Genomic DNA, 14,114 nt, shown 5'->3' on the forward strand with positions numbered 1-14,114 from the left:
TCCAATTGACGCCTCCTCCTAAAAGTGGGGTAGATTGAGAAATTTTTTGAAAACTGGGTTATTTTGGGAATTTCTTCGAAAAAGTGGGTTATCTCGGTAAATTTGCCACAATCTTTAACTAAAAATCCACCGTTTTTTCAAAAATTATTTTAAAGTTGGTTTGTTGATAGTTGCACCTCCACCGCATACACCCTTGTTTTGTTTCTATTTGTATGGTCACGCCTATTTAACACGGGCGAAAATGGATTATCTTCGAAAACTACAATAATACCCTTGATCATTTGGTTACATGACCAACGCATCCCTTACGGTGAAACGTGCCATCCTCTAATTGGATCCCTGTCGGTGCAGTGAAAAGGGACAAACCACCCAAAAATAGAGCACATCGTCATCTCCTCTCGCACTCCTTCTCCTTCTTCAAAGCTCAAGGCTAACTCCGTCTTTTCTCTCCCTCGACGCACTGGATCTGTAACTCCGAATAAACCGACGCAACCCGATTCAGCTCCACAGAGCAACGAATTGCAACAAGGGAATTCAAATCAAGGTTCTTAGTTCTGCCATTTTCTTATTACTATCATTGCTTTCTTTTAACTTCCATTCGTGGCACATTTTTTTCGCTTCAATTTTCATTGTTAATTTGAATGGATCATTAAAATTCGGGATTGCGATTAGGTATTTATGTAGTTTTAACATGCAGAAATAGCTGATATGGCCGTATAAATGGTATGGAATTTGAATATGCATATATAAATTGGATTATTGGATGTTTATTTGGGATAATTGGAGATCTTGATGATTTATGATTCTAAATAATGTCTATTTTGATGTTGTAATTCAAGTGGAATGAACCGTGTAAAATATGTTAATCTTATACTCAATGCCTTTAAATTTGTGTTGAGTTTTGTTGTTAAAATCTTTTGGTGGTCCTTGTTTATACATGCTGTTGCTCCGGGCTCTCTCAGAAACCAGGACTCCTTGTTATGATTTTGTCAATTGAATAAATGTGAGTGAAATGTAAGCTTGTGTGTAAAAGATGAGGGACAAATATTATTGATAATCACTATTGACTTGATACAAAAAGACTCGCTCAATCTTAAATTTGAGAACAAATAATGATAATATACTAATAACTAGTATCAAATCTGATACTAGGAGATATTCTAAGATACTCTAAATTAATATAAAAGATATTATAAAATATTTTATAATATTCTAACCAATGCATTCCGCATCACAATAGAATTTTGTTCTAATGGGAATTTTGGACCCAGCTCAATAAGCAACTGTTTGTTTGCTGCTTAAGATTAAGATTAATTTGCACGACAGAGGTGTGTGTCTGTGATTGTTATTTTTAAGATGAATGTGTTTGTGGAAGATTATATGTGATTTTAAGCTTTAAAATAAAATATTATATATAAGGGGTTTTGGCACACATTGGCCTCGAGTTAGTACATCAATTTAACATGGCTGTGCATATTAATGTTGGCATGAATGGCCAGGCGTGTAGATTTCTTTTCCAGGAGACTCGAGTCCTGCTCGATAAGTTTCAGTGTCTTATTTTTATTTTGCATTTATTTATTTGTGTTTGATCGCTTCATTCTTACAGCTGCACAGATAAAGCCTCAACAATAAGAAGAATTGCCGATGATGTTTTTTGATGGATTTGTCTTGAATGTATAGACAAGTGAAGGATCTGTATTTGCTGTAATGTGTAAGCACAGATGAAAGGAGGAAATATTTATAGCTTCAAAGGCAGGCCTGTTTCTGCAGCATTAGCCCTAGTTGTTCTTGTTCTTTTTAGCACATTACTGTGGACTTGGGAAACAAATCCAATTGCCACCACTTTTAGATCAGCTCAAGAATGGTACCACTTACCTTCAGGTTTGTACTCCAGTCAAAAATATGTTAATGACATTAATCACTTACCACCACCCCTTCTCTACACCTCAGTGCAAATGGCTTGTAGGTTTAGAAACAATGTAGGCTCTATTTTAACTATTTCTCCTAAACCTTTAATTAAAGCTGCTTCCATAGTAGATAATTTTTTTTATAGAAAAGGAAGATCTCATTTGGAATATGGGGAACATAGGACATGGGTGAGTAATCTTTAATAAAAGAAATATCTTGCTTCAACACTCAAATATCTCTTTTGATATCAGTTTTTGGAATTCCTTTAGTCAATGTGGATTTTGATAATTTGGTATGCAGACTTTGGGATATATTGATATTAATACCTTAAACTATTATGGAATTTGATATGGCCATCTTGTCATATGTGCTTTTTTTTTTTTTAATTTGGACTACTGCGATAGGCATCTAGATATCCACATAATAAAACTTGAATTTTCAAAATAATAATTGCTTTTGGCCTTGTATCACTCAACAATGCTTATAGAATTTCTGTTGTGTACAATAAACACCAACTACATTTTTTATCTCAATAAATGCCCCTATGCAACCTCTTGTGTAGGATTTGATTTTTGCAAATCAATTGGCTTAATTTTGATTGATTCTTACTTCTGGTTGGTTTTGAAACCTTTTTATGCTTGTATTTATCTGACTACTTTTTCACTAACCTGACATTTTTATTGTCACCGAAACTATGCCATGGATTTTTAATTTTTCTGTAAATGCATCTGCTTAGACTTTCATTTGGAACTCCCAATTGATTCAGTGGGAACTGCAAAGCCGAAAAAAGTCGTGGAAAAATCCTTAACCCCCTCCCGACAAAATAAAACAAAATTGCAACTTGGTATCAAGGGTGCAGCAGCTGTAGATTCTATACGTCCCCAATCTTCGGATTTTTTACACAAAAAAGATTTGAAGTCTTCTTCCAGAAATGAAGGTAGAATTTTTTCTCCTTAATTTCATCACAACTATTTTTTGTTAATCTATAAATGCACCTCTATCAAATCAACTTTTCTGCAACTAGTTTTTTGGGCATACACATCCATCTTAGACTTAATAAGCACGCTGATTGATTTCAGTTCACATTTGTCTAGCTATTTCTGGTTAAATAGTGTTTTCTTTAGCACTTTCATTATTATTGTCTGTTACATAGATACGGATACGATACCAACAATTGGGTACAATAGAAAAAGTATCAACTATATGTTATTGGGCCGCGGGCACATACTCAAAAAGTACACAAATGTAGCCCAATGGATTACCCCTTTTTTTAATTATAAATATTAGCTTTGTAACGTACTCGATACCTATGTGCGAGTAACGGATACGACTTTGATTTTGGAGTACACATGGGGCCAAGCTTCAAGGCTATTATTACTTGCTTACATATCATTCAATTTGCAGATATTAATGCTCAGAGCTAAAGAAGAAGAAAAATGAATTAACCAAAGAATCTTAATATTTTATGATTGAATGGAACAAGGTTGTAAAACAACTTTCAATGGTTGTCCCATACAGCCAGTTTTCTGAGTCACACTCACGCAGATATAACCATACTTGCCCTTTAACCTCCCATCAGCCCTTTAAAAAACTGATAACCAACCTTTAGCTCTCTACTACTTGTTTCTCCTGGTATAACCCTCCGATCCGGGCTCTGGCTCTGGCTCTGGCTCTGGCTCTGGCTCGTGCCTAGCAACTAAAAACGTAAGATGATTTCTCTTCAATCATTCTGACGTCTTGACGATGTATTCTCTTTGAGTATACTCTTTTGAGTTTAATTGTTTCCTCGTGAATCAAAAGTCAGCTTACTAAAGCAAATTGTTTCTCTTCTTTCCCTTGCTCAAACTATGTAAGAATCAAGAGGTACTATTTCCACTATCATGTGCACTCCTTGCAACTACACAGTTGACCTTCATGAGTTCATGCAACCTTAGCCTAGAAGTAAAAGTTTGCTCTCTAATGTTCAACTTATTGATAGAAATTTATGTAAATTCAGTATTTGGAGGTGTTAATCAGCATGTCCATCAGTGCAATCTAGAATCTAGACTATCTAACAAGTGACCCCTGTGCATGGAAAATGGCCACATGGCTCTAACTACTACTGTACCAGAAAATTAGCAAATGCTCTGCACGTTATATGTTTTTTCCCTGCTTGCATTTGCTTAAGGCTCGTTTCTTCATTTTTCAATTAAGTTTGCTGGGCAGGTTTAACATTGATTGGATTTATGCTTTGCAGCTTGTAATTATGCCAATGGTAAGTGGGTTGCAGATAGCAGGAGACCACTCTATTCTGGTTTCAACTGTAAGCAATGGTTATCATCAATGTGGTCTTGTAGAATGACACAACGGCCAGATTTCTCATTTGAGGGATTTCGCTGGCAGCCAAAAAATTGTGATATGCAAGAGTTTGACCGGTCTATGTTCTTGAGAAAGTAGGTATAATTCTTTCTTTTTCTTTGATCTGGTTTTTATTAACATATCTCAACAAGATTATTTTCTGGCTGTATATTTATTCGATTTTTGTCTGGTACCATGCCATGAAGTCTTCTGATTTGAAGTTGTTGATTATTGGAAAATAAAAACCACAGTTCCAATCTGCTTTGGAACCTTTATTTCTTGTAAATAAGAAGAATGTACTTATTTCTCAAAGTGTATATACTCTTATCTAATCATGCTAGTCCTTTCCTTTTTTTTCTTTTCGAAAAGCATGCTAGTCCTTACCTGACTCGAGCAATTCATCCAAAATTTTGTTTTCTACAATTCATAAGTGTTGACATAAATAAATTATGCCACATCGCTTTAATTTTTAAATCTATTTTTTTACATGTGTAATTCTAATTACTAAACCTGGAATTTTATAATTGGTACATTTGTATTTATCTTCATATTCTTCTGCTTTACTTTTAATTAAAAAAAGATTATAATTACATATGTAAGCAGTATTTAATGCCTAATGTGGAATGTAGGATGAAGGACAAAACAATTGCATTTATAGGTGATTCATTGGGCCGTCAACAATTTCAATCTCTGATGTGTATGGCCACTGGTGGAGAAGAGAGTCCAGAAGTTGAAAACGTGGGGTGGGAGTATGGTCTTGTAAAACACCGTGGAGCAATTCGTCCTGATGGATGGGCTTACAGATTTCCAAGGACAAATACGACCATCCTATATTATTGGTCAGCTAGCTTATGTGATCTTGTGCCCCTAAACATCAGCGACAAACATACAAACATTGCCATGCATTTAGACCGTCCACCCGCATTTATGAGACAGTTCCTCCATCGCTTTAATGTTTTGGTTCTCAATACAGGACACCATTGGAACCGTGGGAAGCTCAACGGAAACAGGTGGATAATGCATGTTAATGGAATGCCAAATGAAAACAAAAAGATTGAAGAAATTGCAAATGCCAAAAAGTTAGCAATCAAGAGCGTAGTCAGATGGCTTGATTTGCAACTTGTTTTGCATCCCCAGCTCAAAGTTTTCTTCAGGACTTTATCACCTAGGCATTTCATCAACGGAGATTGGAATACCGGTGGGAGCTGTGATAACACTATCCCATTATCAAATGGCAATGAGGCCTCACAGGTAGGATCCAGTGATCCAGTTATTGAGGGTGCACTAAAGGGTACAAAGATTAAGATATTGGATATAACCCCTCTTTCGCAATTGAGGGACGAGGCTCACATGTCCCGCTACACTCTTAGAGGAATTGTTAATGCTAGTGATTGTTTGCATTGGTGCTTGCCTGGAATTCCAGATACATGGAATGAACTCCTAGTTACTCAGCTATAGTGTGTGTCACAGTTTAGTCAACCCCTTCCTTTTTCTGATAGTGTTTTTTGGGGAATCGGAATCTGTCTATTCTTTTAGGTCTAGGAATACCTGACCAAGTATTCTTGAGGCAAATGTATTTCACAAAATTTACTCTCACTGAGTAGTGAATATGATTATAGGGAGATAATATTGTTTCACTCATTTTCAGTCCGAACATAGGTCAAGTTTGATGTCGTAGGACATAATTTGGAGGCACGAGCTAAATACCTTATGTGTTTGCCGGAGAGATGGCATGGCCTATATTATATCGATCAATTTGAAATAGTTTTTTTTTTTTTGTAATAAGTTGTATCAGTGTATATGTGTGATAATTGGTTTCAATAAGAAATGGTCTACACAAATTCTGTTTGCTAGTGATCCAATTTGAGTATCAGAATTGTCTCCCCAGGAGTTCATACACTGCATCTGTTTAACAAATTTCCATTCTAACTATGAGTGACGACGTAGTCCGTTGATTTTGAATAAGTTCACACACTTCAAATGCCACATACTACCATTTAAAATGACATGAATTTAGGAAAAAGCATAAGGGAGAGGAGATCATGAAAACAATCGAACTTGGATTATCTCCTTTTCTTTTTCTCTCCTTCCTCTCTATTACTCCCTTAATCTTTCTCTCTCTCTTCTATATAAAATCTTCGTTATAAAACCATTTTTGTTTAAGAGAGTGAATGACATTAAGAGATTGAGAGAAAATAGAGGAATGGAGAGAAAAAGAAGAGAAGAGGATAAAAAAAACTATCAATTATTTATCAATTAATTGATTAATTATAGCTTGGAGTGAGTTAGACTAAAAATGTTAAGTTTGATCTATTCTAAAAAATAATGTTCAAGTATAAGTATAGCCTATTATATGTCTTATGATACTAACTAGTGGAGTTACTCCAATAAGTTAGAGTCTCTATTTGATAAAACACTCTCCTTTAAAAATACTCTAAATAATTATTTATTTTATGAACACATCTTCATGTAGGGATAGCAAACAGATATCCATTTCATTTAGCTTTGTTATGCAAAAGTTCATATATAAAATAAAGTTCAAGTTTGATCTATTATATGTTTTATGATACTAACAAGTTGAGTTGCTCTAATAAGTTAAACTCTCACATAAAATACTATCTTTTAAAAATACTCTAAATAATTATTTTAGCTTTGTCTAGCAAAAGTCCATATAAAAGTTAAAGTGTGACCAGTGGAGTTACTCTAATAAGTTAGAGTCTCAGGTAAAACACTATCTTTTAAAAATACTCTAAATAATTATTTATTTTATGATCATATATTTATATAGGGGTAACAAACATATCCATTACATTTAGTCTCCTCTCACAAAAATTCATATATAAATTTTACAAAGTATTTGTTTTTTAAGTGCGACATATTATATGTTTTATTATGATATCAACGAGAGTGTTCCACCTTAAAAAATCGTTGCATGTTTTATTCAGTTGTCAAATAATAAATTAAATAATTTATTGTTACTTTTTTTTAACAATTCATTTGCCAAATAAATGAATGTGTTATTATTACTTCAATTTTAATAACTTTTTTTTTGTTTCTTAATTATTATTATAAAAAATTAAGTTTAATTTTATTTTATATTAATTTTAATTCAAATTATTTAAATTAATATTTTAAATTAAAATAAAGTTTTATGTGAGCAAAAGTTATGAGATCCAATCATATTTTTTTAAAGTTGCATCGTTAGAATAAAAATTAGATGAGTTATTTTAAAATGACATATATATATATATATATATATATATATATATATATATATATATATATATATATATATATATATATATATATATATATATATATATATATATATATATATATATATATATATATATATATATAAAATAGATTTTGCAAAATAATCAAAAATAAGTTGCACTATTGGACATGCTTTTAGTTACTTGAAAGAAAACAAAATGAATGTATATTAATTATTAACATTTACAATTACTCTCTCAATTGATAAATGAAACATATAACTAAATTGACTAATATCACACATATGGAGTCTAATAAAGGAAGAATGCCCAACACTTGGGAAGAGAGAGTCCAAGAAGCCTCTATGGATGCAAGACTATGAATGTGACATAAGGAGGAATTCTAAGAATAATAATTAGATGATTACGAAATTTTATTTCTCATTATTATGTTATTCCACTTTCACTTTTTAGACAAGTTTGTTATGATTTGCATTTTATATGATGTACTTGAGAATAATTTGTGGTTATGTTGAATGATAAATAAGGTTCTATTTTCCCTTAAAACCTCTCTAGGAGTTTATACTCACCCGAAAAATGCTTTCTACTTGTATACAATTTGAAGTTGTGCAGATTGAATTATTGGTGTTTTTGTTGTACTCATGGATACTGCAGAAATCATGAACGTCCTTCAATCCAAATTGGAAGTTCAATGCGTAATCTTACGCAACATGCTACAATCGTCCCTTGAATCCTATTTAGATTTAATTCATTCCATTCTTCACCAACATCTTTTCGGAGTGGATTTTAAAGTGGCGTCTCCGTGTCGAAGTTCTGGCATCACGGAAGAGTTCTTCTCATCATATGTCGTGAACCCTTAAAGATAAGTGTTTCTCGCTTTTGTAGTTGCATGTCCCTAATTCATTTAGGATGAACATCTGCATTCAGTTATTTTATTGTTTGTATTATTGTTTTCATCTTAATTTAATTTTGATTTGATGAGTCCTTTATGATGGTATTTCTTGGAATCAAGTTTGAAAAAAATTCATTTTTAACATGTATAAAGCTTTGGTTAGGTTTGCTTTTGTTCATTGTTTTTTGATCAATTGTAGGAGTAATTGGAATGAATACCTTTTATGTTTTTTATTTGAGTCTGATTCAAAGTAAAATTTCAAAGAGCTTTTAAAACTATTAAAATTTGAGATTTCATGTGTTTGATTCGAATCACGAAAATCAAACACACTTTATGATTCAAATCAAATTGGACAAAAGCAAAACTGAAGCATTTGATTCAAATCATTTTTTGTACATGATTCAAATCAATTTTCGGATGTCCACTTCTGTTGGATTTAATTCAAATCAAATTTAAAACATAATTCGAATCACACACTTTTTAAACATTTTTTAGTCAGGACTGTTGCCATATTTTCAAAATTTTGTTTTCTTTTATTCCATTTCACTTGTCCATTTGATTCAAATTATAAATTGCTCTTGATTCAAATCTAACTGATTTTTTCAACCACTTTTTGTGCTTAATCTCAAGCACATATAAAACTTTTTTTGTCATTATTTCTCAAATATCATCTACCATTCTGATCATAATTTTCATTGATTTTAGTGAAAAATCAATTTCCTCTATTTTTAGTATTCAAAGTCTTGCAACAAAATTCAGGTATCTTCAACTTCAATTTGGTTCAGATCTTGATAACGAGAGATTTGTAATTGATTGAAGGAGGCACGTCCTTGAAACTAATTATTTTTAGAGATCTTGTTAAGTTTTTCAGGTAACTTGCAAGATTGAGGTGATTGTTAGAGGCGGTGACAAATTCCATTGAAAAGAAGTAGGTTCTTCTCTCCCGGATTGCCTTAGTAGTGACTACAAATAAGGCGGAGTTCTTCTCAGATATTCTGGAATCAATAAATTCAAGGGGACACACAAAGACTTAAGCAGATTGATGATATTGGAAGATTCAAGAAACCTAATTCGAGTAAAAATACGTAGAAGAGTTTGACAATTGTGATGTATACAAGTCAAGATCTAAATATGGGATTTTATTTTTTCGGTTGTATTATGGATTCATGATTGCATGAACTCTTGAAAATATTTGTTAAATAATAATGAACTATACAGGTTCCAATAGCAAATCATTGAAGAATGTACGTAGGTAAACCGAAAATGAATGTTGAAACATTATAATTCTCAATGTCATCTCTTTCTCTTTCTCTTTCTCTTACTCTTACATTTAATTTCATAGTATTTGTATACTTATTTTTCAATTCCATTGTAGTTATCGTATATTCATTGATAACGATTTATCACTATAAATAAATATATGTTGATCACGTACTTATTATAAAAAATCATTATGACGTTCTTATAATACTAAGAGTTAAATATGTCTGAGATCTCAATAAATAACTCACATTTCAATTTTAATCTCTATAAAAAAATTCATTTGAAAAAAAAATAATTTCTCTACGATTCAGTTATCTATTTTTTCTAACAGAAGCAAATGTGACGCATCACATGAAAAATTAGTTCAAAAAGTAATCTTCATAAACAATTTTGTCCATAATTAGTGAATACACGGAAGATTTGGTCAACATCACTAAAAAAAACATATTACAAAACTCTTTAAAATTGTTATTCAAAATAATTTATTATAAAAGTCAAAATTGAATTATTAGTTATTTATAACAACTCGATACTAATCACAAAATTAGTGAATACACATATTTTGCGTAAAATAAATAATAAATAACTAAAAGTTAAATTTTAGTTGGTAATGTTAGGTTAATAAGAAAATTATGTCTTTCAATAACATTACTTTTTCTTTAATCCCCTCCATTAGATGTGCATTGCTTTTTAAGCCCTGTTAATATCCAGAGATTAATTCATAGGGGTTTAGGATCTCTCACTCCAATGTTCTCCGTTTGATAAACGCTACTACCATACACATCTCCTTCTCAAAACTCCCAACTCTCCGCCGCCTCCATCTTTTCAACACCCGCCGTCTCTCCCTTCCGCCCTAACCAACCTAGGGTTCTCTCTCCGTTCTATTCCACCACGCTTTAGCAATGAGTTTTGGAGCTTCCACTGAAATTTCCCACTATCTTGCACTAGCATCGGTTAAACCTAATTCTCGCAGCTGTCAATGCGCCGCCGGAATCAGCTACAGTTTGCACAATGCAATTGGCGCTTACAACGGCGTATTATCGAAGCTGAAGTCGAGGAGGAACGATAACAGAGTTGTTTCTGTTAGGGCTGACGGTAGTGGTAAAGGACTTACGTATAAAGATGCCGGTGTTGACATTGATGCCGGTTCTGAACTTGTTCGGAGAATAGCTAAGATGGCGCCTGGTATTGGAGGCTTCGGTGGTTTATTCCCCCTCGGTAACCTTTTTTCGTGTTCACTTTTTTAGATTCGTTTTTGGTTGAGACAAAAGTGATTGAATAGACACAAGTATAGAATTGATTTTTTATTTTTTAAATTGTTTAGTTTGTTGAGTAAGTAAAAATTGATTTTGTCTCTAGAGATAATTATTGCCTCAAAGCTAAAATTTGGAAGTTTTTCCTATATAATTGATTAAGCTTCAACGTGAATGCATTTAGGATCTGTTTGGATTGATTTTATTCGAGTTTATTCGGTGACATAGATCCTTGCAAGACTTTTTGGAGTTTATAGAAACAAATTATGACAACATATTCATAAGTATTTTTCAGTTTATTTACATAAACCTTGGCTAGTTTATGAAAACAACTTACAACTTATGCAAATATATTTTGACTTTTTAGTATAGAAATGGCTTATAAATAAACATTAATATGATAAGCACTCAATCATTTTTATTTGTTTACTTTCGCCACCTTGGGAAGTAACCAAACTCTCAATCACTTTTATTTGTTTAGTTTCTTTTTATTGGATATTGATTTGGCTTGTTTTGATTTTGAGTAGGTGATTCATATCTCGTTGCTGGTACTGATGGTGTGGGGACGAAGTTGATGCTTGCTTTTGAAACCGGCATTCATGACACTATTGGGATTGATCTGGTAAACTTTCTGGAATACTGATTTATTTATAAACTAGAACTACCATTGTATTTCTGTTGCTTAGGGCACAAGTTTAACTGTTGTTTTCTGTTTAGGTTGCAATGAGCGTCAATGACATTGTTACTTCAGGGGCAAAGCCTTTGTTTTTCCTTGATTACTTTGCTACCGGCCACCTTGATGTAGATGTTGCTGAGCAGGTAATTGGTGTGCTTCTAGCTGGTTTGGTTTGGTTTGGTTCGAAGTTTCATTGTGCCATAAAAATGCTTATTCTTTATTTAATTTCCACATTTTCAGGTTATAAAAGGAATTGTCAATGGTTGTAAGCAATCTGATTGTGCTCTTCTAGGTGGAGAGGTATTGAAATATTTGTGCTTTTTTTATTATCAGTATATAATTGGATGTCCTGTAGTGTAGTTTTGCCGATCCACAGTCTCTAACCATTCAAGGTTCTTTTTTTTTGTAAGCAAACTAGTTAGGTGCTTCTTGATTGCACATTACTTATAAGACCTGTTCAATTGCTTCTTGTTGTTTTATATGCTGCTTCTGGAATCTAGATTTATTCTACTTGACATTTTATTCAATCCACTTTAGATTATTGCAATCTTACATTGTCATAAAATATATAAGCTCACAAACATATTAGATACACAATCTCTTATCTCACATCCTCAGCTGCGTGTCAGTATTAATACGGACGAAGATAGAATGTGCTTTTTACATATCTCCTCTCGACTTTCATTAATTCCGTACACTTCCCAGACTGCAGAGATGCCTGGTCTATATAAAGAAGGTGAGTATGATCTCAGTGGTTGTGCTGTTGGCATTGTAAAAAAGGAGGATGTAATCAATGGGAAGAACATTGCTGTTGGTGACATTATTATTGGTTTACCATCCAGTGGAGTTCATTCCAATGGCTTCTCACTTGTAAGAAGGTTGGTTTTCTAGTATGGAATCTATCAAATTTTATAAAATTATTAGATTTTGAATTGTACTAATATTAATATCTTTTACAGAGTGCTTGCTCAAAGCGGGCTTCAATTGAAAGATAAACTTCCCGGCGGTGACATTACAATTGCTGAAGCTTTGATGTCTCCAACTACTATCTATGTCAAACAGGTCATTTATCGTTCTCTTGGCATTCTTTACTTTTTTTTTAAACTCCCTTCCCTTTTGATCTGTGTAAGACAACTTTTATTCTTGAAATAGGTGCTTGACATAATCAGCAAGGGAGGGGTAAAGGGAATTGCCCACATCACTGGTGGTGGTTTTACCGATAATATACCTCGAGTTTTTCCTGAAGGCCTCGGGGCTCTTATATATGAAAACTCATGGGATATGCCTGCAGTGTTCAAATGGCTTCAGGAGGTAATTCATATTTCTGACTTTGCCCAAAAATAACAAGTTAGGAGCAAAGACTTTGTTTTTAATTTTTTTAGCAACAGTAACATATTTTAAATTGATCTTCAAATATGCTGGAGAAAATAATGCACATTACTAATAACCTCTCACATTAGGCTGGGAAGATTGAAGGTTCTGAGATGATGCGAACTTTTAATATGGGCATCGGGATGGTCCTTGTAGTTAGTCCAGAGGCGGCGAATGAAATTCTTGAAAATAGAGTTGAAACCGGTAAAGCCTACCGCATCGGTGAAGTTATAAGTGGAAATGGTGTAACCTACAGTTAATTCAGTATAAGATTTAGTTATGTTGTACTTTCTAATACTTTTGAGGAAAATTTCTGGTTGAGATATGAGAATTTTATAATTCGTGTTGGTTTATCCGGACCTTAATAGCTTTCCGTACATAAATGTTAGTTATGGAACTAGCAGCAATTTTGTGGAATCGCATGTAGTCGAGTTGTTAGTAAAACATTTTTGTTTTGCTTAAGTGAAATTCATTCAGGTTTAATGATCATATTATGTGTATGTAAACCTTAATTGTTGGTTTTTTCCTTCTTTTTTTTTGGGGGTTACAGTCCTCTTCCATTTCTAGTTAGTATTCTTATTAATAATTAGAAAACTGCCACTATGTTTTCACACTGTTTTCTGTTTTTAATAATATGTAATTTTCTTGATTCCAATTTGTCCCAATGAGAACAATGATAATAACCTCACATTTTGTATTATATATACTATCTCCTACTCCCTCGTCTCCTTTTCAGAAGAGATGTTTGTTGTCTATAAAATTTTATGTGTTTGGTTCAATTTGTGGATTTAATCCATAAACTTTTGTTAATTTAAATGTCTCTTCTAAAAAAAGGACTTGGAGGAGCACTTAATTTCAATTTATAAACACGGTGTCTCTCTCTATAATGACTAGTCCTATTTTGTATAAATGATCCATCCCAAAGCTCCTGGTTCACTCATACATCACTAAGATGACTAGCTCATTTTTAATAACATCTCAGATGAGGCTGTTATTTATCATTTTGTAATAAGATAAATGTGTATTTTATTTCTCTTTCTATTGAAGGAATTTGATGCCGCAATTGGGTTTCATTGAATTATTGAAATTTTAATTAAATGAAGTACACAATTAATCAATTCCCTATCAATATATAAAAAGAAGAATGATAATTTATAACAAAGAAAAGGTCGAAATAT

General features: G+C 32.7%; 2 protein-coding genes across 3 annotated transcripts; both read left to right on the forward strand.

Annotated features, from left to right (window-relative positions):
- The first annotated feature begins 267 nt into the window (after positions 1-267).
- On the forward strand, positions 268-6,107 carry LOC127101484 (protein trichome birefringence-like 14). 2 transcript variants are annotated; one of them, XM_051038912.1, is made up of 5 exons: positions 268-544; positions 1,607-1,881; positions 2,675-2,845; positions 4,145-4,340; positions 4,875-6,107. In XM_051038912.1, the coding sequence occupies exons 2-5, from the start codon at positions 1,722-1,724 to the stop codon at positions 5,701-5,703; spliced, it is 1,356 nt and encodes a 451-aa protein (XP_050894869.1). In that variant the 5' UTR covers positions 268-544; positions 1,607-1,721; the 3' UTR covers positions 5,704-6,107. The 2 variants fall into 2 exon arrangements, with proteins under 2 accessions (XP_050894869.1, XP_050894868.1); XM_051038911.1 differs by having other exon boundaries at positions 271-544; positions 2,645-2,845.
- A 4,185-nt stretch (positions 6,108-10,292) lies between these two features.
- Positions 10,293-13,425, forward strand: LOC127101340 (phosphoribosylformylglycinamidine cyclo-ligase, chloroplastic/mitochondrial). The gene is made up of 8 exons (XM_051038726.1): positions 10,293-10,854; positions 11,417-11,511; positions 11,607-11,708; positions 11,806-11,865; positions 12,271-12,443; positions 12,525-12,627; positions 12,718-12,876; positions 13,026-13,425. Exons 1-8 carry the CDS (start codon positions 10,539-10,541, stop codon positions 13,194-13,196), a joined length of 1,179 nt encoding a protein of 392 aa, XP_050894683.1. The 5' UTR covers positions 10,293-10,538; the 3' UTR covers positions 13,197-13,425.
- Positions 13,426-14,114: the final 689 nt, after the last annotated feature.

The sequence above is a fragment of the Lathyrus oleraceus genome, chromosome 7 (genome assembly GCF_024323335.1).
Source record: "Lathyrus oleraceus cultivar Zhongwan6 chromosome 7, CAAS_Psat_ZW6_1.0, whole genome shotgun sequence".
Classification (NCBI taxonomy): domain Eukaryota; kingdom Viridiplantae; phylum Streptophyta; class Magnoliopsida; order Fabales; family Fabaceae; genus Lathyrus; species Lathyrus oleraceus.